Raw genomic sequence first — 25,975 nt, forward strand, 5'->3', positions numbered from 1 at the left:
CCAAATGAAGGCTGAGCATGATCATGGGACAAGAGGAAAGTAAAAGGAAATAGAGGAAAAAACTAGGAGACAAAGGGTATTTAGAGAGGTCTAAATACAGGCATGTACATATGTAAATAAATTTATATAGCATAGTGGGGAAATAGATCTACGTGCATATGTTTATAGGTTTAGTATTAAGGCAGCAGATGGACATTGGGCCTCCACTTAAGTACTTACTCAATGCAAGAACACTTTGTTCTATTAAATTGGCATTCCATGATGCTCACCTTCCCAACACAATCTCTGAAGATAAATGCATGCATAAGCAAATGTGGTGAAGAAAGCTGATGGTGCCCGGCTATCAAAAGATATAGTGTCTGGGGTCTTAAAGGCTTGCAGGTAAACAAGTGGTCATCTAGATCAGAAGCAACAAAGCCCACATGGAAGAAGCACACCAGCCTGTGTGACCACGAGGTGTCGAAGAGATCAGGTATAAGGCATCAGAGAACAAAAAATAATATCATTTTAAATAAGGGTGAATGCAGAGTGAAGACCCAAAGCCCATCTGTAGGCAACTGGACACCCCTTACAGAAGGGTTGTGGGGAGGAGATGAGCCAGTAAGGTTGCAGGGTAGCAACAATGAAACATACAACTTTCCTCTAGCTCTCAAATGCTCCCTTCTCCCATTATCATGATCCCAATTATACCTTGCAAATCTGGCTAGACCAGAGGATGCACACTGGTACACACAGGAACTGGAAACACAGGGAATCCAGGGCAGATGATCCCTTCAGGACCATTAGTGTGAGTGGCCAATACTGGGAGGGTAAAGGGAGGGTGGGTTGTAAAGGGGGAACCGATTACAAGGATCTACATATAAACTCTTCCCTGGGGAATGAACAGAAAAGTGTGTGAGGGAAGATGTCGGACAGGGCAAGATATGACAAAATAATAACTTATAAAGAGTTCATGAAGGAGAGGGGAGCTGGGAGGGAGCAGGAAAAATGAGGATCTGCTGCCAGGGGCTTAGGTGGAGAATGAATGTGGGCAATGTGCTTTACACAATGGATGTATGTATGGATTGTGATGAGTTGTATGAGCCCCTAATAAAATGATTTGAAAAAAATCAGACTCACCACGCTCATGAACATAGACACAAAGAAATCCTAACTAATTACAGTGACGTCAAATGACTTGGTTCTGGCACTTCTATACAGTCCCTGTAACCCGCAGGGGATCGGTCAGTTTTGTCATTCCACTGAGTACAAAGTGAGCCATCTCAGAAGCAGGAACTCGGAGTCCCACAGCCATCAAGAAGGAACAGCCACCAGCAGAGCAAGCCGAGGCCCCTGTGTGGAACGGGGATGGCGGCAGCAGATGCCCAGACCATGAGTCCACAGACCCCAGTAAAGCATGCATCTCCAGGCAGGAGGCTAGCGTGCAGAGGAGCTTTGTAACACGGGCCCAAAGAGGCCAGAGGCCCAGGGGTCACATGAAAGGCTGAGAACCAGAGAGATGCTGTGTGCTGGCATGGCTGAGAAGAGACGCTTGAAAAGGACAGAAGGACCGTGTTCTTGTGACACTTTCCTTGTGCCTTGTGGCAAGTGGATAATTTCCCTAGTAAACTCCCATTACTGTGAGTATTCTTCTGTGATTTCAAACCCAGCACAGCAGGAGAGGGCCCGGAAGGAAACGGTTGGTGAGGATGGAGGCGGGTCTGACCTCTGCCCAGTAAGAATCCTTAGGCAGGTGTGGGGCTGGCTAGAAGGTCAGACATGTACAATCAAAAGGTCAGACATGCCCCGTTCACCCTTTCCTCCCCAAGAGGATCCAATGGCACATCAGAAAAACAATACAACATGAACAAATGGGATTCACACATGCCAAGACGATACAACAATAGAAAAACAGCTTAATCCATTTACATCAACTTCATCTACTACGTAACTAAAACAAGGGGGAAAAGAAACTGCATGATCATCTCAATCACAGCAGAGAAGGCGTTTGATAAAATCGAACACCCCTTCCTGATCAAAAACCTCAGCAGAGCAGTAAGAGAAGGAAATGCCTCAATGTAATTAAGGCCACATGAGCAAAATCAACAGCACTCATCACTGGCTATGGAGAAAGGCTGAAAGCATTCTCTTTGTGAGCAAGAGGTAGACAAGGATGCCCTTAGAAGTCCCAGCCAGAGGAAATAGCAAGAAAGAGAAATTAAAGGAATAAAATTAGTAGGGAGGAAGTAAAACTCTATTTGCAGATGATATGATGCGAAATGAAAACCAGAGAGCCTCAACAAGAAAGCTACTGGGGGGCTCATAGAAGGATTCAGCAAAGTGGCAGCTTACCTCCACTCCCCCAAAATCAGTCAGATTCCTCTATATCAGGGGTCCTCAAACTTTTTAAACAGGGGGCCAGTTCACTATCCCTCAGACCCACTGGAGGGCCGGACTATAGTTTAAAAAAAAACTATGAACAAATTCCTATGCACACTGCACATATCTTATTTTGAAGTTAAAAAACAAATGGGGCAAAACCACCTGGTGGGCCGCAGTTTGAGGAGGCCGGCTCTACATTAACAAAGAGAACTCTGAAAAGGAAATGAAGAAACAGTATCATTTACAATAGCCACTCAAAAGATGAAACACTTAGGAACAAATCTAACCAGAAAAACAATAAATCTCTACAAAGCACTGCTGCAAGAAACCAAAGAAAAATGCATAAAATGGAGGGTACGCCACGCTCATGGAGAAAAAGCTGTGACACTGTGCGAATGTCCACACTGCAGTCAGAAGGCAATAATCTAGTAATCTATATATAATCTATAGTTATAATGTCAATAACTGTAGTCAAAATGCAACTCCAATCCAGATACCACCATCTTTTTTTTAAATCATTTTATTGGGAGTTCGTACAACTCTATCAAAATCCATACATCTGTCCATTGTGTCAAGCACATTTGTACATTTGTTGTCATCATCATTCTCAAAATATTTGCTTTCTACTTGAGCCCTTGGTATCCACTCGTTTTTCCTCTCCCTCCCTGTCACCCCTCCCTCATGAACCCTTGTTAATTTATAAATTATTATTATTTTGTCATATACTCTACCACCCTACGTCTCCCTTCACCCACTTTTCTGTTGTCCGTTCCCCAGAGAGGGGGTTCTATGTAACCATCATCATTCTTTAAAGAAATGACAAAACCAGTCATCAGCTCTGTATGGAAAGGAAGGGGAAGTGGATATGCAAAGCAGTAGGGAAGAACACAGCAGGAAGCCTAGGCTCAAAGCCTAGTGCGTACCCAAGGGTACTCAAAACAGCCTGAAACTGGTACAATGATAGAAATACAGGCCGGCGGAACGGAATTGAGAACCCAGAATTAAATCCATCCACCTGTAAAAGGCTGATTTTTGACAAGGGGCAAAATTCATTAAACACAAAAGAGAAGTCTCTTTAACAAATAGTACTCGGCTAAACAGGATATGAATTTGAAAAAATGAAACAAAACAGGATCTATACCTCATACCACATACAAATCTAACTGGGGCTAGATTAAAGACCATAAAGATCATGACAGAAGGCATAGGGGCAAACTCAGGGCGTTCTAATTTATAACAAACAGACGCAAACATAACTACAATACGCAGACATACTGTATATACTTGTGAATAAGCTGAGTTTTTCAGCATATTGTTAATGCAGTTTTTGTGGTAAAATCAGGTGCCTTGGCTGATATCGGGTCGGCTTTTACTCAAGTCTATACGGTAAATGCACAACAGCAGAAGCTAAGCTAGGCGACTAAGCCTGCCTAAAAGTACGCATGCCTGTGCATCAAAGAGCAAGAACAAGAAGCTGCAGAGAAGGGTAAACCTTTGGCAGCAACCTAGCTGACAAGGAACTAGCCTCTAAAACGTATAGAAAGCTTCAGCACCTCAACAGAAAGATAAACAATCTGATTTAAAAATAGGCAGAGGACAGAGACAGACACTTCAACCAAAGAAGATACACAAGCAGCTAGGAAACGCTTGAAGAAATGCTAAGCTCCTGATCCAGGCAGCCGCACTGCCAGGGAATCGATGCTGACTCAACGACCAGTTAGAACTGGCCTTGTGGGTGTCTGAGACGGTCACTCTGCAGAAAGCTTTGTCTTAGTCCCACAGAGCCGCTGGTAGTTTCAAACTGCTGACCTTGCCCACGGCAGCCCAAGGTATAACCCCCTCTGCCACCAGGGCTCCTAGATCCTTAGCAGTGGAGAGATGCAAATCAAAATGACAAGGACACGTGCTCCCATCCCAGTGATAACAACAAAGCTGAGAAACCAAACAGAAACAATGTGCACGGGTGTGGAGAGCTGGGAGCACTGTGCCCACGCTGGGTACAAGCACTGTGAAAGCCACAGCATGGGCACAAAGATCGCACGACCCAGCAACCCCCCCAGAGCAGTGGTTCTCCACCTTCCTCATGCCCCAGCTCCTCACGTGGTGGTGACCCCCAACCATTACATTGTTTTCGTTGCCACTTCATCCCCGTCTTTTTGCTACTGTGATGAATCTTCAGGTAAATATCTGATACGCAGGATGTGTTTTCATTGTTTCAAGTTAAACATCACGGAAGCATTGTGATTCATCACAAAAACGATATGTAGTTCTATATTGTGAACTATTTATTTCCACTGACAAATAAGTGAAATATTGTCTTGAAGCATGGTGTAGCGTGGGTAACAGTCATCACACTGGGTAGTCGGCTGTGGGCGTATCTGCATGTGAGCAGACCCTCCTGGAGGCGGAGAGAGGTCTCGGTTCCTGAGACCATCGGAAACATGTGTTTTCCAATGGTCTTAGGCGAGAACCACTGCCCTAGAAGGTATCGCTCCTGACGGTGTAATAGCCATGACACAAACAGACGTGTGCACACCCACCTTCTTCACCACAGCACCATTTGCCATAGAGAAAGGCCAAGTGCTCGCTCATCCTAGGACGCCCAGCTAAGCAAACTTTGGAACCCACACACACGGGCAAGCACACAACAGGCAGGAATAACAACGCACCCTGACAACACCTGACCACACGGGGACACTGCTCAGTGACGTCAGTCAACCATCAGAGGGCTAAAGCCGTGAAGAGACAGACTACTCTTAGAAAAAGTCAAGGAAAGGTCTGAATGCGACACTCTTGGCGGGATTGAGGGCGGAAAATCACGCATTAGCGAGTGCACGCACGTTAACGTAGGTGAGGGGAAGGCGCCGTGCAGCCAGGGAGGGCAACCCGGGCCACCCGCAGGAGGTGCGCAAGCGTGAAAGTCACCCAAAGCAGACCCCGTTAAGACACAGCCCGGCAATGACAATAATAATAAGCAACCTTAAGGAGTAAATAGGACGCGCAAGCTGAGCAAATATGGGAAGGTGAAGGGAAGTGTACAGAGAAATATATGTGGATTTGTATGTCCTATAAGTAAACTCAGGGAGCCCTGGTGGCGTAGTGGGTTACGAGATGGGCAGGGAACCACAAAGTCAGCAGTTCAAAACCACTAGCCGCTCTGCAGGAAAAACACGAGGCTTTCTACCCCTGTAGAGTTATAGTCTCTGAGGGAGGCAGGGGATCAAAGGGAGCTGATGTCAAAGAATCCAAGAAGAAGAAAAAAGATGGTGGCAGCAACTGCACACTTACGCTTGATCTAATTGAATTACAGATTGTTATAATATCTGTAAGGGTTCCCAATAAAATAAAAGTTACAAATTTTAAAGAGAGTTACTATAGTCTGAGAACCCTACAGGGACAGTTCTACCCTGTCCTATAGGGTCACTGTGAGTTGGAAATGACTTGATGGCAGTTGAGTTTTTACTGCATACATATAAGGGGCAAAGTTTAAAAAAAAAACAAAACTTCTTAGCCGGGACCAATATTGAGAATAGCCATACCAGGAGGGGAAGGGGAAGGAAGGTGGGGGAAGAGAAGGGAAACCGATCACAATGGCCTATCTATAACCCCCTCCCAGGGGGATGGTCAACAGATAAGTGGGTGACAGGAACTATCGGTCAGTGCAAGACATGAAAAAAATAATAATTTATAAATTATCAAGGGCTCGTGAGAGAGGGAGGGAGGAGGAGGGGGAAAATGAGGAACTGATACCAAGGGCTCAAGTAGTAAGAAAATGTTTTGAGAATGATGATGGCAACAAATGTGCGTGACACAATGGATGGATATATGGATTGTGCTAAGAGTTGTATGAGCCCCCAATAAAATGATTATAAAAACAAACAAACAAAACTTCTTATGCCAAACCAAACACCTTGAGGATGGGTTGGGGGCTTATGGCCACAGTCTGTCCTGAGTCAACTGACATCTAGGTCATTTGGTATAACATGGTGCACAAAGGCAATGCCCCGCATCCTGCTTTGTTAAGTGGTAGCTGGGGTCCTACAAGCTTGTGAGCAGTCATCTAAGATGCTACGTTTGGTCTCTCCTTATCCAAGCCAAAAAGAGCTTAAAAAAGTCAAAGACTCAAGGAAATAATATGTGCAAAGGGTGAATGGGTCATGTGAACCACAGCCTCCAGTATCCTGAAACCCGAAGAACTAGATAGTGCCCAGCTGATACTACCAAAACTCTCTGCTCAGGGTCACAATAGAAACCTGGAGGGAGACGGTGCAAAAAAAAAAAAAAATGCGGAGAGGAGATGAGCCAGTCAGGGTGCAATGCAGCAACAATGAAACATACAACTTTCCTCTCGTTCCTAAATGCTTCCTTCCCCCACCCCTCCCACTATCATGATCCCAATTCTACCTTACTAGTCTGGCTAGACCAGAGGTTGTACACTGGTACAGATAGGAACTGGAAACGCAGGGAATCCGGGGCGGATGATCCCTTCAGGACCAGTGGTGTGAGTGGCGATACTGGTAATGTAGAGGGAGGGTGGGTTGGAAAGGGGGACCGATTATAAGGATCTACATGTGACCTCCTCCCTGGGGGACGGACAACAGAAAAGTGGGTGAAGGGAGACGTTGGAGAGGGCAAGACATGACAAAATAATAATTTATAAATTATCAAGGGCTCATGAGGAAAGGGGAAGCGGGGAGGGAGGGGAAAAAATTAGGAGCTGATGCAAGGGCCTTGGGTGGAGAGCAAATGTTTTGAGAATGATGAGGGCAATAAATGTGCAAATGTGCTTTACACAATTGATGTATGTTTGGATTGTGATAAGAGTTGTATGAGCCCCTAATAAAATGATTTAAAAATGCAGAACAGAATTCAAATTCATAAAATGGGCAAGACTTTCTGCTTTCGTAGACAGTAATGGAATCCATGAGTCTGTGGCCCTTAGACACCCTTCAAGCCTGGGACTGAACTCCTCCCGTGGCTCAAATTACAGCCAATTAACAGCTCTACATGTAATACCAACACGAGGGAGGATGCTCCCCTCAACACAGTCAATGGCAGGAGAACAAAGGGAGGGCATTTGCCAAAAAAAAAGCGGAACTGAGGGAGGAAGTAGGTAAAGTGTTTGTTACATTGTGAGGGGTACAAGCAGTGCGAAGAAACAAACTCGTGTACAGCGGAATGGGATCCTAATTTGCTCAGTCATCTTTCACGCAAACTAAAAGAAAACGTTAAAAAAGTCAAAGAAACCAACTCTCCCAGGGCTGGGTCAAAGGAGGTGGGGGAAGGATGCAGAAAGGCAGTTGCGTACGGGGGATGCGGTAATTATCTGGACTCGCCCCATGGAAGCAGAGCCAGCAACAGTGGGTATAGGTCACATGCCTATCGTGGAGGGGGTCTTACAAACACCACACGGCACACAGAAAGCGCGGGTGTTCGCTGCATCCCAAGACCTGCCCGCTACCCAAGACAGACATTTCAAGAGCACAAACAACCCAAAGGAGGCGGGAGGGGAACGGGAGTGGCCACAGGGGATTCAAGTACCTATATAAGGTAACAGTCTTGTCCATACTCATGGTGACCAGTTGCCATGAGTCTAGTTCTATGACCATATTGACCCTCCACAGCTGAGGCCAAACACAAAGGACAGAGGGAGTAAAAAGCAAGGGAGCCACACCCAGGGGCCTTGGAGTCAACCCAGGAAACAGTGCTTTCCCCCAAGCCACCGTGCACATCTTCAGGCCACGCCTAGAGGACACGGGCACGTACACGTTAGAGCAAGCGCCCATGCCCAGTGCCCTCCAGAGCCCACAAACTGACGCATGCACAGGTCACCCACAGACCGCCAGGGCAAGCACTTCCCGCGGGGCTCACTCACACCCAGGAGCCCACCCTGAGGACGTGCGGATACAAGGGCCAGCCTCCAGGATTGGGCGAGGCAAGGACAAGGAGGTCAACACAGAACAGAGGTGACCTCTTCTTTGCTTGGTGCTCCGAGTCGCCATCATGAGAGAACTGGGATGAGAGAGGGGCACGCGTTCACCTGCTGGCGACAGGGTCAGGCTGCCTTCCGTACGACCCACTGGTGCACCTACCTGTCTTCAGGCATGGCCCGATTCTTCCTTCTCCTCCTCGGTCCAAGCAAATTTCCTCAGCACTTCAAAGTCGCAGTCGGACAGGACTTGGGGAAGGGGCTGTGTGCTAAAGCAGAGAAACACAAGTGCTGACCTACAGCCTCAGCCACGTCCCAGCCAGCACCTGCCCTTGAAAGTCTGATCTATTTCCCAGCCCATCTGCACTCGTCCCACATTCTTGTCCCTGGTTCTTCTCCCACCTTCAAGTCTACTCATCATTCACGACCTTCCTCAAAGGGGACAGGACTGCCCAACCACCCCCTGGAGGCCAGGCATGGCCTCTGCCCAGCATCCAACCACAGAGGCCTCCTCCTCAGTCCCTGCCGGACACTCTAACCTCGGGGACTCAATCCTCACAGGCACGGGCCAAAGCCAAGTCTGTCTCCTAACCAATCCACCATCAGCCAGAGTCACACCCACCAATGCGGACACAGACATTCTCCAGAAACGTCCAGAAAAAGGTCGGAGCCAGGCCTCCAATGCTGCCGCACCATCGAAAGGCAGTGGCACAGCCCCCGGGGCCCTGGCAAGGCTCACAGCCATGGGGCTGGGGCCTAGGGACACCCTCACAGGCCGGAGCGAGGACGGACGGAGCCCCTGCTGGAGGCACTCGGCTGACAGGCATGAGAAACAATTCAGGGCTTCCGGTGACCCAGGTTTGCAAATTTCCCAGGAAGACCCTATAGTCCAGAAACAGGAGGTGGGCAGGTGAACCCCGGACCCCTGCCTAGGCAGACCTTGCAGGGAACACAGAGGATGGCAGTGGCAGGCTGTGTGCCCAGGATCCTGGAAACTGTCCAGACACAGAACATGGATGATCTAGAGTAATCGAGCACCCTGGGGCCATCAGAAGATGATGGGCCCAAGACACACACACTAAGTGCCCTCCAGGAGGGGAGATGGGAGGCAAGCCTGGGCACATTCTTGCTCTGGGCATAGGGCGCCCTGAAGCAGAGGGAGGAGACCATCAACATTCCACACAGGCAGCCCACCATCTGCAAACAAGGGTCATGGCCCACAGGACCTATCTGGCTCAGGTGAACCCACTCCTGAAGATCACCACCCACCCAAAGACCTCAGGAGGCCGTCCACCGCAGAAGAGCCATGAAGGCAGGGTGGGGGGGCTCCCCGGCAGTACACTCAAGCTGGGAGTCGAGGCTTCCGGTAGGTGGTAGGGCCAGGCCTCCCCGCTGCCACGGCTCCTCGCTGAGTCCAGAAAAGGAATCTCCCCATCACCACCAGTGGAGCTCCCCTGGAACGTCGGAGAGGGAGCAGAGCCCTCCCCACCAGCCTGGGGCAGACAAAAGTGGCGGCCCCAGGGCCCGGCCGGTGCCGTTCGTTCGCGCACAGTGGGTGCTCGGCTGCAGAGGGGCAGTCCTCCCAGGGGCTGGCTGGCCGCCTGGGCGTTCTCCGGAGTCGGGACGCAGGGGGCGCCGCCGAGGCTTGTTCCCGGGACAGCGTGGACGTGTCTTCCCCACCCCCCAAGCCCGGCGGGACACCCCCTCCCACAGGCTCACCACCCGGAGGAGGGGGAGCGGCGGCGGCGGCGGCGGCGGCGTTGGTGAGGCGAGGAGCGGCGCAACCAAGGCCGGGCGGGCGGACGGACGGGCGCGCAGAGCGCGGTGCTGGCGTGGCCTGGGCAACGGCGCGGCCAGCTCGCTTCCTCCCCAGCCCCGGCGGCTTCCCGGAACCCCCGCCCCCGGGCCGCGGCCACGCCCCGCGCCCAAGCCGCCCGGGGCCCGCGGATGCCCCGACAGCGCCCGCTGGGTGCCCCGGGCTGCCCCGGCACTCCTGCACCCCCACTCCACACTCATTTCCGCCCCTCTCCCCCCAGGTCCCCGAGGACGGGCTGAGGTGGCACGTGGACGGTGCCCAGGCAGACTTTGGCGCCCGGGAGTGGTTGGTTACCGGTTGGGTTTCGATTCGCACGATGGGCAGGTCAGATCGGGAGAAAGACGGGGCTTCCCACTCGTAAAAACTTAGTCTCAGAACCCCACGGGGGGGGGGGGAGGTCGCTAGAGTCGCATTGACTCGATGGCAGTGAGCGGAACGCTCCCAACAAGCGCCCATTGATTGACGCCTTTCCTCTCTGATGCCCCGCCCCTCGAGGCGTGGTCTAAGGAAAGTGGGTCTGTCTGGGCTTCACCCTTGTGAGGGGGTCCTGTGCTCTCACCAGACACCAGCGATGGGCCATCACTCCCTGTAGGGTAAGGGTCCCCGCCCAGCCAGGGGTAGGGGGCTGGTGCAAGCTTGCCTTTCTGCCCGGGATTCCTAGCCTGCCACCCACCCTGCACTGCACGCATGAAATGGTACACACACGGGAGCACTGGGCTGGCATGCACACCCCACCTTTCTCACCCGAGGGGAGGGGCGTTGTCCTGGGCATAGAGTCAGACCTGGGTGCTCCTTCTGGACTCGGCATATGAGAACAGGGGACAGGGGGCTTGGGTTCCCCCAAACCTCCCATCACTTCTTGCTGGGGAAACTCGCTGTGCTGCGCACAGCTGTGGGTTTGGAGTGCTCGCTGTGAGTGACCGAGGAACTCTGGTAGAGGGTCAGAATAAAGGGCCTGAGCTACACACACCAGCTTCACCCAGCCAAGCTGTCTCAGCTTCCCTCTCCACAATGGACACAAGGCAGCTTCCCTGCCCCACCAAGAAACGCCACCACATGTCCCCCTCCATTTCTTCAGCCAGCCTCAGATGGAAAGTGCCCACACTGGAGACTGCTCACTGCAATGAACCCCCACCAAGAACTTGGTTTCCCTTCATAGTCCAGTCCCCTGCCCCCTCCAGCAAGTTCCTAAGAGTTGGCCTTTCGCACACCCATCATCTGCCCTTAGCTTCACTGCTCTGATACCCTCCTCCTCCCTGATCTTTTCAGGGTGGGGGAGCCCTGTGAACACCTTCAAGATGGAGCATGCCAGGGGCTCGGGAACCAACCCCCCCCACACACACACACACACATCTTCTTACTTCCACGGGCGGCTGGTGGATTCCGACTCGTAGGGACCCTGTAGGTCAGGGTAGAACTGCCTCTGTGGGTTTCTGAGATTGTAACTCTTTAGGGGAGTAGGAAGCCTCGTCTTTCTCCCATGGAGACGCAGGTGGCTTGGAACTGCTGGCCTTGCAGTTAGCAGCCCAATGCAGAACGACTGCATCACCAGGGCTGCTCAACTATGACATCAGTCCATGCCAGTGTGTGGTGCTCCCTGGGGGCAGGTCTCCACCAAGTGACCCCTCCAAAGCAGAAACCACACTCCGAGTGTCAACCATGAGAGATATCATACCTCATATCCAGGTATGATATGAGGACCCAGACTAGCTGGACCAGCCCCAACCCCCACCCCCACCCCCACCAAATGTCAGGCCACAGATGCAGGATGAAGGGGCCAGGAGCAGCTGGGGACCAGTTCATGGGTCCTGACCCTAAGACAGTGGTTTCTAACTTCCTGACTGCTCTTTCCCTCCAGCAGGTGACCTGCTCCTGCTTGCAGATTGATCTTAAACTCTGCCCTCCGTCACCAGACCTGCACAAAACAGCTCGCACCTCCTATGAGAGCACAGGCCCACCCGTGTCGCCCATCATCTCCCTCTCTGCATCCATGCATGTACCGCCTGTGGAAATGTGGGAACCAAAGATTTCCCCCAAGTTGTCTCCCCCAAATATATGCCAAACTTAGCTGCTTGCTACATGTGGCGAATGACTATACAGTTAGCCCACAACAAGTAGGACCCACTCCCTTCTGGTAAGGAGAGTAGTTGACTGTTTCCTTGTAGAAGACCCCAGAGAGGTCGAGCCCACCCAAGGGTGACCAAGGTTAGGCTGCCATCATGAATCTAGGGTCCACCCATCTTGTCACATGTATGCCTCTAGCTCCTCCCCTTATCGTGTGTACACCCCGAGCTCATCCTCTTCCAGTTGCACCTATGCCCATTGTATATCCCCCTCCTACTGCTTGGATGCCTATTGTACTGCCCCTTCCTGTGACGTGTGATTACCTGTAATCACGCCCCCCAAGTAGATATAACCCTAGGTTAGCAATAAACGGGGTTCAGCCGGCTAGCTCTCTAAGCCCCCTTTTAGGGCTTTGGTCAATGTCATTGTTACCTCCTTGTGCACGTGCGTGCATACACACACGTATCAGCGCCATCTGCCGCGTGGAGCTTACTTATGGTATCTCCTGCCATTAGAACGCCCACGCAGTGACGGCAGAGAGTTTGCTCCGGTGCTGCTGCTGTCTGCCCACTGCTTCGCATGTGGCGTGGCGGCCTTAGGTGCTCAGCTGGCTCATAAGGTGCCTATAAACTCTATGTGATAGGTAGGTTTATTGGGCCAACCTGGCCAAGGAACACATGTGGGATTAATTGAAGGGCAGAGAGATAAATGGCTCGGCGAACCTTCCTTTCTTGTCTCTTGCTCTTTGATCACCAGACCAGTGTGCAGCTGCCTTAGCTTGTTCTCTGCCTCAATTTGCAAGCTACACCAGCTACCTGTGGGACACCTAACCCGTGGACTGTGTCCCTGTAGTTTGAGGTTCCTTCAAGACCTGCTTCGCCACGCTACTGGAGTATATACATCGCTTGAGCTGGGGACTGTTGGACCCTGTCATCAGGCTGACTGTTGGTGACCTGCCTTGCTGTTTGCTGCCTGTGGTCAGATTGCCTGAATTGCTCTACAGAGGACTCAGCTGTCTGCTTCCTTGACTTGAACCCGGCGATCCTCAAGACTTGAAGGACTGCCAGTGTATTAGCTGTCTCATGGAAGTGAGTTGCACTGAGCCATTTGTACTGCTCTATAGATTACTTCTTATGTTATATATCTATCTATATAAATATATATAAAATCATTAGTATCCTGGCCTTGTTTCGCTAGAGAACCCTAACATCCTCTAGAACCAAACCCTGCCCAGTCCTTCAACACCCTCACAGTAGGAGGTGTGCCTGAACCCATCTTCAACACCCTCATAGTAGTAGGTGTGCCTGAACCCATCTTTGCAGCCACAGCAAAAGCATTTAACAAATGTGGTCAATGAATTGAAATAAAGATCTATGAAAGAATTCAGGGAGATCCAATAACCACCAACCCTAGGCTCTCAGCACCTCACTTGCCACTGGAAACAAGGTGTCCTCCCCTTGAAAACCTCATGTGGCTTGAGGAATCAACTAATCAGAAAAAGTCAGTGTCTCATGACCTCATCCCCAAGTTCTATACACCTTCCAGTGCCTTAAACTAGAAGTGGATTCCGGTGCGTTGAAGGAGACTATGAGAAAGCCAGGGCCAGAGGGAAAGGCTGATGGATCAAGAGAATCCCAAGGCTGTTACTTTACGTTGGCCAAAATACAGAGCAAACACTTGGGAAATGGATTCTCCTGGACCTGGAGGGAAGAACGTAAATTCACAGCAGGTGGGATTTGCTGGGACACTTAGCAGAGACTTTAGATGGCCTGTGCTGACCGAGTCCCCGGTGGCTGAATGAAAGCTGAGTCTCACGCAGCAAAAGTAAGATGTTCAAAGTCCCCGAGGACTTTTCTATATCCCGATTCTATAGGAGAGTCCCAAGGCTTGGGCATATGTATTCCTTTGTTCAAAGTAAAGGTGGGGCTGGACTTTTCACAGAAGAATCGCTCACCCTTTCTCAAACGGAGACCGGGGAGAAGACCCCAAGGACACTTCTGGTGCAGGAGCATCTTTGAGAAGCCCCACGCCCTGTTCCCTGTGTGACGTCCAGCCCCACATCTGGATGGGTCCTCAGGGACGTTGTGTCATTGAAGGGAAAAGATTGAGACAGACGAAAGCTTTGGGGTGCTCACCTCTGCCATGGCATCAGGAACCAGGTTTGAGCAGAGAGAAAATATATTCTGACATCAACTTATCTAGTCTGGGACATGCAAGCCCCCCTAATTAGAGGTAACCACAATAGGTAACAAAGTGGGCTGTGCCCTAACCCTAGAGGTCCCTGGGTTCATTGTAGTAACCTAACACCAGTGCTGGTGGCAGGTCAGGGGGAGTGGCTGTCCTCTGAGCAGGGACAGCGATAGCAACATGTCTGCCCCTACAGATCAAGCTGCTGGCCAGAAAGCAGTCAGCCACTTTAAGAGGTCACTTTAAGGTAACACCATTAGGGGAGGACATTGTGGGGCTTCATCTTGGTTAGGAGCATGTGATTGGGACTCATCTCTAACTCTCATGTGTGACAGCCTCCCGCCACCCAGACCCCTGGGCCTCCCGGGCTTCTTAAATAGGAAAATCAAGAATTCGCCCTCAGTTTCTCACACCTGTGGTCAGCGATCTAGTGAAAGGCACTGCAGTGGAAACAGCTCCTTGGTACCCACCCCCTGGGCCACAAGGACCAAGTAGCAGTGTTGTGCTGAGGAAGGGCGGTTGTGGCAGCAAGGACATGAGAGTAGGGATTCCAGGTGATGGGACCTCCGGGGATCTCTGCAGGAGGCCCCTGATCCCCAGGCCCCTAGGAACCAAATACGTGGAGCTAGCAAAAGAACAAAAAGTCCAACCAGCAAAGGCCTGAATGAGGGAGGATGTGGTTTTCATCGTCCTGTCTGATGGCTGTTGTGTCCTTGAACCCAGTGGTACAGAACCCTCAACCTCAGGACATTGGACCTGAGGAAGAATTCTGATAGTAGAGCCATCTGTAAACTCTCTAGTCAGATTAAGCCTCTGCCAGATCCCCTCTAGCCACAGGCAAGGGACCCGAGCAGCTTTCCGATCTGAGATGATTGCAAAGTTGGTTCTGGTGGTCTGAACCATGGTATATATGGTCGCTGGGTCAGTCGACCTTCCTCTTGACCCAACCTGAATTTGTCCTGGGCTGCAGTATTTCTTACCCATTCCAGGAAAGAAATCGCTTCTCTGGTCTTTTAAATATTGATGATGGTCTGTTCTTTATTACATTTGTATTTTTTTCATGTCTTTTCTTCTTCCAGTGTTATTTTGTTGAATTTCCCAGTTTGTGAAGCACAGTAGATGCAGAGACGATAGCTGGTGCAGTGGTTTCCGGGGGATGTGGATGGGGCATAGGGGTGCTGGGGAGGGGACTTGGGAAGCCAACAGTGAATGCAGGAGAGGAGGGTGCACTAGACTGTGATGATGTATATACAACTTTTAAAAAACAATTTAACCATGAACTATCTGGAGGAAAAACAACGGGACCGACAGTTCTGGGGGGACTTGGGGTGGGGGGGTAGGGGGGGTAAGGAAGTGGTGTTAACAAACCCAGGGACAAGGGAAAAACATGGGACCCCAAATGGTAGAGAAGGGGGAGTGACAGGCCTGGTGGGAAATGATCAAGGGTAAGGTTGCTTAGAGAAGAGGTATACTCTAGCCCAGGTGGCGATGAAGCATGGTAGTAGGGCAGGAGGAAAGTCAAGGGAGATGGAGGAAAGAGCTAGGAGTCAAAGGGCATTCATGGAGGTCATGTACATGCAAATATATATAGGAGGATGGAGAAATAGATCTATGTGTCTATATTTATAGGTCAAGTATTAAGGTGGCGGAAGGACCTTGGGCCTCTACTCAAACACTCCCTCAATGCATGAATACCTTCTTTTATTAAATTGGAACTCCATGATGCTCACTCTCCCGACACAACGGCTGGAGCCAAAGTGGGTGAACAAGTAAATGTGGTGAAGAAAGCTGATGGTGCCCGGCTATCAAAAGAGATAGTGACTGGGGTCTTAAAGGCTTGAAGATAAACAAGCGGCCATCTAGCTCAGAAGCAACAAAGTCCACATGGAAGAACACACCAGCCTGTGTGATCGAGTGGTCCCAAATGGATCAGTTACCAGGCATCAAAGAACAAAAAATCATATCATTGACTGCACACCTCCATGATAGGATCGCTGAAGACAAGTGGGTGCATAAGCAAATGTGGTGAAGAAAGCTGATGGTGCCCGGCTATTAAAAGAGATAGTGTCTGGGGTCTTAAAGGCTTGAAGGTGAACAAGCGGCCATCTAGCTCAGAAGCAAATAAGCCCACATGGAAGAAGCACACCGGCCAGTGCGATCACGAGGTGCCCAAGGGACCAGGTATAAGGCATCATGCAAAAAAAAAAAGATATAAGTGTGTGTATGTATGTGTATATGTGTGTATATGTATATATGTATGTGTATATATGTATACATATATATCATATTAAATGAAGGGGGAAGTGCAGAGTGGAGACCCAAGGCCCAAGTGTCGACCAGTGGAGATCCCCTCATAGAGGGGTTTAGGAGAGGAGATGGGTTAATTAGGGTGTGAGGTAGTATCGATGAAGAACACAGCTTTCCCCCAGATCCTGGAGGCTTCCTCCCCCCAACTACCATGATCCGAATTCTACCTTGCAGGGCTGGATAGGACAGAGGCTGTACACTGGTGCATATGAGGGTTGGAGGTACAGGGAATCCAGGGTGGATGATACCTTCAGGACCAAGGGTGTGAGGGACGATGCTGGGAGAGTGGAGGGTGAGTGGGTTGGAAAGGGGGAACTGATTACAAGGATCCACATGTGACCTCTTCCCTGGGAGAGGGACAGCAGAGAAGGGGGGAAGGGAGACTCCGGATAGGGCAAGATATGACAAAATAACGATGTATAAATTACCAAGGGCATATGAGGGAGGGGGGAATGGGGAGGGAGGGGGAAAAAAAAGAGGACCTGATGCAAGGGGCTTAAGTGGAGAGCAAATGCCTTGAGAATGATTGGGGCAGGGGATGTATGGACGTGCTTTATACAATTGATGTATGTATATGTATGGATTGTGGTAAGAGTTGTATGAGTCCCTAATACAATGTAAAAGAAGAAAAGAGAAAAAAATGATTAGGGCAAAGACTGTACAGATGTGCTTTATACAATTGATGTATGTATATGTATGAACTGTGAAAAGAATTGTATGAGCCCCAATAAATTTTTTAAAAAAACCAATTTAACCATCGAAGTGTATGATTGACTATCAAGAAAACTACTAAAAAATAGCACACACACACGCTCTCCCCACAAATTTGCCTCTTGTTCAGCAGTGAGTCCCAGTACCCCAACCAACCCGGAAGAAAACTTGGGCCCTGCCCCTATGTGCCAGCCCCAGGGTTCACTTCAGGGCCAGACAAGCTCCCTCCAGAGAGGGTTAGCAGCACGGGAGTGGGAGCTACTCCGGGCGTCCGGACACATGTAGGAAATAGCACAGCAGTCGGGCTGAAGGAACAGCTTGTGGCTAGAGAGCAGCCACTGAGCCAACTTTAAATGGTGGTGTTGGGGCGGGAAGGGGGAAGGAGCAGAATTGACTGTGATGGTGTATGTCCAACTCTTTAAAAGAGCGACTGAACTATGGAAGTATGATATATAAATATTACATCGAGAAAACGAAAATTAACCAAACTTGACCAATGGTCACCATGGCTCAAGGAGGAGTTTTTGCTTCGGGGGCACGGAGCTCATGTTAACGGAGGGGAACCACGTGGAGAGGGCGATCAGGATTGGTAGCCCAGCACAGAGTCTAACCAATGCCCTGCATTAGACACGAGAGGTTGCTTTATGGGAGAATGTTTTGTTCTGCATATTTTTGCCACAATGGAAAGAAAACAATTACACGAATGGCCAGGAGGACGAAGGACTGTGGTGCCTTTTCAAGTATTTATTGCAGAGTCCTGGACACGGCTTGACGTGCCAAGCCTCCCAGGACGTCTCCTAGGACGCCGCCCGCCATGGGCGCTTATCACCAGCACAGACATGACTCAGCGGCGCTCACTCCTGGCCAGAGGTCAGGGAGTTCCTGCTCCTGCCTCCTGTCTGCTGTGACCCAAGCCCGGACACAGATGGGGGACACAGATGGGAGCCGCAGTGGTCTTGCTTCAGCTGACTGGAGGTCCTCGGAGAGGCAGGGATACGCAGAACCGTGGTCTGCTGCTGTGACCAACTAGTGTGTCCGAGGGCCCCAAAGCTACCTAAGCTTGAGGGCACAGAGCAGAGGCCCTCAGGGACGTGGAGTGTCACCCCCTCCCTGCGGAGAGGGGCTTGGAGCTCTGAGGAGTCACGAAGCAGGGCCCTGCCCTCGCCATCCGCACTGTAACCACAGCTGCTGTAGACACTAGGCAGAGAGCATGCCAGTCGGGGCCAGGGACAGCGGCACCGCAGACTGCAAAGCCCCCGGGCTGAGAAGAAGGTTCTGGAGACTAGGGAGGCCTGGGACGGGCTTCACTGACGTTCCCCTGCTCGTACCACTTGCTGGCTGGCGGACAAGCTGCCCCTCGCAGGGTCTGTCTGCCTAGCCATATCAAGGAGCCGGGGCCCCGGCCGCAGACCTGTCTCTCTAGGGCCAGAGGAGCGCAGGGGCACGGCACACACCAGACTCCGGGGTGGGGTGGGGGTTAGGGCTGGTGGGCACAGGAACCAAAAGCCCTGCCTGGGCCAGGGGCTGCCCCTCCCCTCCCCCAGTCTCATTGAGAGAAGTCAGTGAACACCAGCCCACGACCAGCTTTTCTAAGCAAGGCGGGGAAAGGCATGTGTGCCCCCGAGTGGGCACAGCAGCGGGTGCGGCTGCTGGGGAAGGAGGCCGGGGGCTGCCTCTCCCTGAGCACTTGGGTGTGAGCACCACAAGGGGGGCTGGGGCAAACGATGACACACAGGAGGCAACTGCCCTGCTTTTAAGTAGTTTCACTGGGGGAGCAGTCAGAAGGGGCGGCCTTGCCCCCCACCCCCATGTCTCAGTGTCTGTTCTGTTGGGAAGGGGTAGCCACAGGGCCACCTCTCCCCGAGTGCTTCTGTGCATCTCAAGGGTTAAAGGGAACGCCTCTTTCGGAACACCGGCAGGTGCAGGGGCGCAGCTACAAAGGCCTGGCCAGCGGCTGTCCCGGTGGGAAAGGAGGAGGCCTTCCAATCCCACCAAGCACCGGCCCCTCTCCACCTCAGAAGGAGGTCGTCAGGGTCAGGGGGGGCCCAGCCAGCCCCGGGGGGGGGAGGGTGGGCACACAGCAGGGCAGGGAAACATTTTCCATTTCACATGTTAGGGTTTCATGCGGCCTCGAGCCGGAGAGAAGACACGTAAGAGCTGAGAGAGTCAGGCGCAGGGACATCTCTGCAGGCCCGGGCAGGTTCTCCACAGCAGGTCGGAGGCCACGTACAGCTCTCTCACTGGCGGTGAGCACCCCCAGCCCACAGGGCTTCCAGGGCACACATGCACGACGACTGTCACAGGACCAGGGGGCGGCTGGAACAACCTTACTGCCGAGACCAAAACGCCTGCCCAGGGGGTTGCAGCAGCGGGCCAGGCGCGGTCACTGGTGTGCAGGGACCGTGACCAGGGCTTCCTCTGGTGGCCGGGAGATGTCTACATTCTGCACAACATAAAAACCAGGCTGACCGGCTTCATCATCATACTCTGTGGGTGCTGGGGTCCTGGGTTGTCTGGGTTTTCCTCAGCGCAAAGGGCACCTGCTAGGACATGGTTCCCCCTCCCTCCTGTGACCTGTGGTCCTGGATCGGACTGGGCCCAGGTGTGGACAAGGACAAGACCAGACTCTCCAGGCCTGTGAGGTGAGAATGAGACCGCCGTGGCTGCCTGTGCTCTGGTTCACGGCGTGTGGCTAGCTCCACTCACATTCTCCCTCCCCATGGCCTCCCAGCTACCAACTCCACAGCCCAACCTCCAAGAGGGCTGGCTGGAGGGCCTCTGGGCACATGGGGACGGACAGAACAAAGGTGGGGAAGGGGTGTGCTGGCTTCTGCCCTGTCCTCAGGGTGAGGTGGGTGAGGTGTCTTCCACTGTAGACAGATCAGGTGCTAACCAGAGGGGGCTGACCCCACCTCCTGCCTCTGGGTCGTGGTCACCTGGGCAGGTGCCCCTTCCTCAGTGCGGGCAGAAGAGCCAGCTCCTGAGGGTGCTGCCCTCCTGGCCCTGCGTGTCAGTGGACAAGGGTCAGATACAGCTCTGGTGACCTATGGACTTCCAGTCTGGTCTGTCCCCAAGGTCAAGGCCTTAGCTGCTCCGTGAGTCACAGCCACCTGCTGAGCTCAGGGCGTCTCAGGCCTGAGACTTCGCTCAGCTCCTGTGAGCTTGTGAGCTAGTGGGGGGACCCTCACAGCTATACTTAGGAGAGCGGGGCACCGATGGCCCGGGTGGGGCCTGGGGGGGGTGGCATAGTGCAGCAGGACATATGGAGGTCTGCAGGCAGGGGGCTCAGAGGACTGGCACCGGGACTGCAGGAGACTGGCTGCCCAAGAAGCACGGGCAAGGAGGGGGTGTCTGGAGGGTGGGGTCCCCAGGGGACATGGCAAGGGTGGAGAGCTGCTCTTGGATTGACATTGCCCAGAACTTTGCATTTACTGCTCTAATTCCCAAAGGCTCAAGTTGAAGAAGCATTCATGAGGCTTTGGGTGAGGAGGCGTGGGAGAATGTCCACCTGCACCCTCATAAGCCCTCAGTTGCTTCCCAGCTAGGATCTCACACCTTATTCCGATCTCACGGGGAGCCCCTTCTGCCCCTGGAGCCTCCACAACCACATTCCTGTGCCTCTCCACCTGGACAGCAGGCTTTGGGCAAGTGCCCGACTCTGGGTCCCAGCAGAGTCAGGACCCCATCCACAGCAGAACAGCCCTGGCACAGGGGACTTGGGCTCACCGGCAGGCGCCCCAGCTAGGCCCGGCCCTTGGGGGGAGAGAGAGACAGACACACACACACACACACACACACACACACACCCCACCCACCACCCCCCCTACCCTTCCCTTTCCCGGAACAAGGCCTCCATCCCAGCAGGGATCCCACAGCTACCTGAGGCCTGTCCCGGTGCGTGTTCACAGCCTCCACGTTCAGGAATATGGATTCCACTTTACAACCTGCCAGAAGGAAGACTCAAGTCCATCCGACCACCTGCAATCTCCTCTCACATCAGCAGAGCCCCCAACCCCCCGCACCCAACCCTGCCGCCCGAGGCCAAGTCAACTGAAGCAGGAGCCAGCATTAGGGATGCCCCCACGTCAGAGTGACCGTGGCCGCCAGGGGGCCGGACTACGCCACACCAGCTGCCCTTGAGGGGTCTGGCGGACTGTGCTCAAGAGGAGGGGGCCGAGGACCAGGGAGAGACAAGCGCACTGAGCTAGTGAGGGACAGGAGGTCCGCAAACCACGCTGCACACCGAAATCACTTACGGTCTGGAGCCCTGGGGGCTATGAAGTAGTGCGAGGGGGGCTTGGGGGGGAAGAAGGGGTTTGTTCAGGGAGACCAGAGAGAAGCCCTTCATTTGGGCAGAAGGCAGGTCCCAGTGGTGTGTATTGGGGGAGGGGGGGCATGGAGGTGCTGGCTCCAAATGTAACCTTTAAGAACTCTGAAGAATGTTGTGGACCCGTGCAGAGAACACAGCAGTCCTTCCTTACCGTAAGCCACGGGGGTCAGCTTCAGGACCGTGTGCAGCGGGCACTTGAGGTAGGGCAGCTGTTCTGTGGACACAGACCCAGAGAGCTGGCCTGCCGGGGGGTGCTCAGGTGGCAGGCCTCTCTCTCTCTCTCTCTCTCTCTCTCTCACACACACACACACACACGCCCCTCCCCAGGGGCAGGGTGCGTACCTGCCGCCTTGTCCAGGAAGTAGGCCAGCAGGCAGCGCATCACGGCCTGGTGGCAGATGACCAGCACGTTCTCCTGCCGCTCTAGCTCCATGATGACCGGCTCCAGGCGCTGGACCAGGTCCTCATAGGACTGCAAAGGCCAAGCGGGGTGGGTCCCTCAGGCCCAGAAACGGCCCCCTAAACTGGTCCTTCTTATACCTGGGGCCTCAGTCTATCTCTGGAGCCAGATGTGGGAGTCAGGGATGGGGACATCTGGGTAAGGAGCTGCCCACCCCCTCCTGGAACCCCCCTATAGGAAGTTGTGGCTGTGTTCCCTCAGGCCTGGTTGGAGGTGGAGGATGGGGGCAGCTTGATGCAGAGCCAAGATGAAGCTCCAGCTTAGGAGGCCCGGAGACAGTGGGCAACCTGGGAATGGGGCTACCTCTTCCACCCTGGGGCCAGGTGCTCACAGGACTTTGAGGGTGGGGTGAGGTTGCCTCTGTCCTGAGAGGACGCGTCTGTGTCCCTGTGGTCACCGGTCCTACTCTGCACCCAGCTACAGCGAGCAGTTGGGAGAGCCCACCGTACACAGGACCAGAAGGGGCTGAAAACCGGTCAGGGCAGGGAGGGCGAGGGCCCCTGGAACTTTCTGGAGCTCACCCTGTCAGGAGCACCTGCTGTGCACCTGCTTCCCTGGACCTCCCTCGGCTGAGGCAGGCAGTGAGGGAGGGACATGGACCTCTGCCTGTGCTCGGCCAGCCCACAGACTGGCGGCTCTAGGGAGTTTCACCAGAAGCCTCGGCCCCTCTCTGTGGCCATAGCCCCTGACTCACAATGTGCAGGCCTTCCAGAGAGGCCCACACTGGAAACCGGATTTGCCTGAGCAATCCCTCCAGGCCCATCAGTGCTGACCCCAGGTGCTTCTGGGAAGAGCCAGCGTCAATTCTCCAGGTCACTGTGTCTGCAGCAGTGGCTCCCGCTGTACCCTAGAGGTGGCACAGTGAGCGGCTCTGCCTGCTTTGACTGTTCTCTGGGCACACAGGAGGGCACCTGGCACCTACCTATGGATATGTGCACACACGTGTGTCTTGGGGGCATTTTCCACTTGCCCACTGCTTCAGGCTACTTCCTGGAAGAGGGGTAGGGCCAGATGCAATAGTCTAAAGGGCCCTCCAGTTTCTGACCTGGGCCTTGGTATACAGGGGTGCCTCAGGGAAGGTGACAAATATGGGTGACTTGTGTTGGGAGGTATCTGGGGAGGTCTCTCTGGGTTTGGGGGCAGTATCTGTAGGCGGCATCCCGTGGAAGGGCGAAGGCCCAGAACAGAGATGGGGGTGAGCTAAGACAAGCCTCAGACTGGACACAGTGTGTCCAACCACCCGGTCACTTGAGCACCACACGCAGGGCTGACATCTCCCTTGTAGAGGAGATGGTCATGGGGGCCACAGGGTCACCACTGGGGCTCCTGGGAAAGCCAAGCTACGCGAGCCAGGACCCGCAGCTCAGGCCATGTGCTTCCCAGACCGCCACCCACAGGTGAGGAGAAAGAATCTGCTGGGTCTCGGAGTTGGGAGTCTCCCAAGGAGGGGCTGAGGTCAGGGCCACGCAGCTGGCCACCCACGGGAGAGCTAAAACCTACTCAGGGGCTCCTGGGTCACTTCAGGGCACGTCTCAGCTCCCAGACAAACCCCACTTACCTCTCCCTTGGGGTACCGATAGCGGTACTTGTCCTGATCCCGCAGGGCAAACTCCAGGGGATAATGGTCCTGAATTTCCTCATAGGTCATCTCTTCACACACACCCTGCGAGGAGCAGCCAAAGTGGGTAAGCAGGTGGGAAGGCAGGGAGGGGGTCTAGGGTTAGGAGACACTGCCTGGACCAAGGGACCCTGCTGGCCTAGGGCTCAGGGAAAGCAGGCCGTCTGAGAACTGGGGCTGTGGAGCAGCCTCTCCTGCATCAGAAGCTGCTAGAACATGTTTGCCCATCTCTCATCCACCCACTTAGTTGATGCTGTAAGGACACACGAGGAAAAGTTAACAATGTGCCTTTCTGTGCGGTGGGAATAATACTGCTAACCACACATGCCATGCCGCAGGTCTCACTGTGCCCTTTGTAACACACACACACACACACACACACACAGTCTCTGATCCCCCTCTCCTCCTTCAGAGGTGGGCAGAGCAGAGTGATGAATAATCCAAAAATAAAATTAAGAAAACCCTATAGAGAACGCATTGAAAAGAATAGAATCAAAATACAGTAGCTGGCCAGGAAAAGGCACCAAAAGACGGGAGATTAACTAAAAAAAAAAAGAATAGAATAGAATCAGACTTAGTAATGAATGGAACAAAGCAAGTTTGAAGCGTGCATTCTGGACCTTAACCTTAGGAGCTGTTGAGCGAAACGGAAGCAGATCCAAGCAGGTAGGAAGCCATCCATCCCACGTCCCGTGTCCACCACTGGAAGCATAAGACGGTGCGGAAGGCAGAATCCCCTCCTGCTAGCTACCGCACCCAGTGCATCCCTGTCCAAACGCCAGTTGGCTTCTTTGCAGACACTGACTCCAAAATGTGTCTGGAAAGCCAAGGGACCCAGAACCACGCTGGCCACCTCCCACCTCCCTATTTCAGACGGGTGTCAGGGCAACGGTAACCAACACCATGTGGTACGAACGTCAAGACGGCGACACACCCATGGTCCCTGGCTGTTGAGAAGGGCGGCTTCGAACGGTCAAACTCTGTAGCACTAGCTGCAGCTTACTTTGTAACTTTTTCCAATCTGATACTAATAAACCAACCAGAAATCCAAGCGTCTTTACCCTCAGCCTAAGAAGGGTAAGCATAAAGCCCTCAATACAAGACTCTGGAGTTGGAACACGACGCCAGAGCACCTGTGCTGGCATCATGGGTCGCAGACGGCGGATCTTCCTTTCAAAGTGACCACCAGCTGACCCCACCACACTGAGGCAAACATTGGGGGCGTGCAATGGAGCAGCGGGGGAAGCAGAGCAAAGGGATCCTGAGGGAGTATAAAGGATGGACTTTGAGGCCAGGACGTGGCACCACACAAGTTTCATCTGGAAAACACCCCTAAAGGCCAACAAACTGACCTTGAACTACTAGCAATTTTTCTTTTAATTTTTGCTATCTTTTTGTTTTGTCTTTTTTTTTTAACCTTGTAAATTCTGTATGTTAGTGGCTTTTCTGATTATCAGTGTGTCGGTGTTGCTGCTGTCGAAGCCATGTTCATATGTGCCACTTAGGCACTGTCAAAGTCATCTGCATTTGTATGCACATATTACTATATCTGCAGGTCCACCTAGACAAGATAAGCTGGACAAATAATGAGAGAAGAAAACAACAGGACCAACAGTCCTGGAGGGACATGAGAGCGTGGGAGGTAGGGGAAGGGAGGAGGTGTCGCCCAACACAGGGACAAGGGAACAGCGAGTGGTTCAAAACCAGAGGAGGGAGGGGAGGAGAGGACTGGTAGGGAGTGCCAAGGGCAAGGTAACTGAGAGGAATTACTGAAACCAGAATGAAGGCAGAACATGGTAGTGGGACGGGAGGAAGGCAAAAGGAAATAGAGGAAAGGAGTAGGAGGCAAAGTGCATCCAGAGAAGTCTAAATACAGACATGTACATATGTAAATATATTTATGATTATGGGGGCAATAGACCTATGTGCATATATCTATAGGTTCGGTAGTAGGGTAGCAGATGGACATTGGGCCTCCTCATGCATACTCCCCCAATACAATAGCACCTCGTCCTACTAAACGGTCATTGCATGATACCCACCTTCCCGACATGATCACTGAAGACAGACATGTGTATAAGCAAATGTGGTGAAGAAAGCTGATGGTGCCCAGCTATCAAAAAGATATAGCATCTGGGGTCTTAAAGGCTTGAAGGCAAACAAGCGGCCATCTAGCTCAGAAGCAACAAAGC

The 25,975-nt window shown here is 52.6% G+C and overlaps 2 protein-coding genes and 1 long non-coding RNA gene across 7 annotated transcripts in view; 1 reads left to right on the plus strand and 2 right to left on the minus strand.

Moving 5' to 3' along the window:
- SHISA5 (shisa family member 5) overlaps window positions 1–10,538 on the minus strand; it is a 30,863-nt gene extending 20,325 nt beyond the window's left edge. Inside the window, exons 1-2 of one of the 4 annotated variants that reach the window (XM_075547294.1) lie at window positions 10,401–10,538; window positions 8,454–8,559 (exon numbers count right to left, since the gene is read on the minus strand). In XM_075547294.1, coding sequence (XP_075403409.1) covers window positions 8,454–8,467 — 14 coding nt within the window. In that variant the 5' untranslated portion in view covers window positions 8,468–8,559; window positions 10,401–10,538. Of the gene's footprint in view, window positions 1–8,453; window positions 8,560–9,559; window positions 9,877–10,009; window positions 10,172–10,400 lie in introns of those variants that run through there. The other 3 variants (XM_075547292.1, XM_075547293.1, XM_075547291.1) reach the window with 3 other exon arrangements.
- Window positions 10,206–13,341, plus strand: LOC142445449 (uncharacterized). Its single transcript, XR_012784024.1, has 2 exons — window positions 10,206–10,430; window positions 11,965–13,341. It is a non-coding gene; the product is annotated as an uncharacterized LOC142445449 (long non-coding RNA).
- A 4,758-nt stretch (window positions 13,342–18,099) lies between these two features.
- The window catches only part of PFKFB4 (6-phosphofructo-2-kinase/fructose-2,6-biphosphatase 4), a 38,677-nt gene continuing 30,801 nt past the window's right edge, over window positions 18,100–25,975 (minus strand). For both annotated transcript variants that reach the window (XM_075547297.1, XM_075547296.1), the window contains exons 10-14: window positions 23,724–23,828; window positions 22,048–22,177; window positions 21,857–21,919; window positions 21,255–21,319; window positions 18,100–19,818 (exon numbers count right to left, since the gene is read on the minus strand). In XM_075547297.1, the coding sequence (XP_075403412.1) occupies window positions 19,759–19,818; window positions 21,255–21,319; window positions 21,857–21,919; window positions 22,048–22,177; window positions 23,724–23,828 (423 nt within the window). In that variant the 3' untranslated portion in view covers window positions 18,100–19,758. The remainder of the gene's footprint in view (window positions 19,819–21,254; window positions 21,320–21,856; window positions 21,920–22,047; window positions 22,178–23,723; window positions 23,829–25,975) is intronic.

This window comes from Tenrec ecaudatus, chromosome 4 (genome assembly GCF_050624435.1).
Source record: "Tenrec ecaudatus isolate mTenEca1 chromosome 4, mTenEca1.hap1, whole genome shotgun sequence".
NCBI lineage: Eukaryota > Metazoa > Chordata > Mammalia > Afrosoricida > Tenrecidae > Tenrec > Tenrec ecaudatus.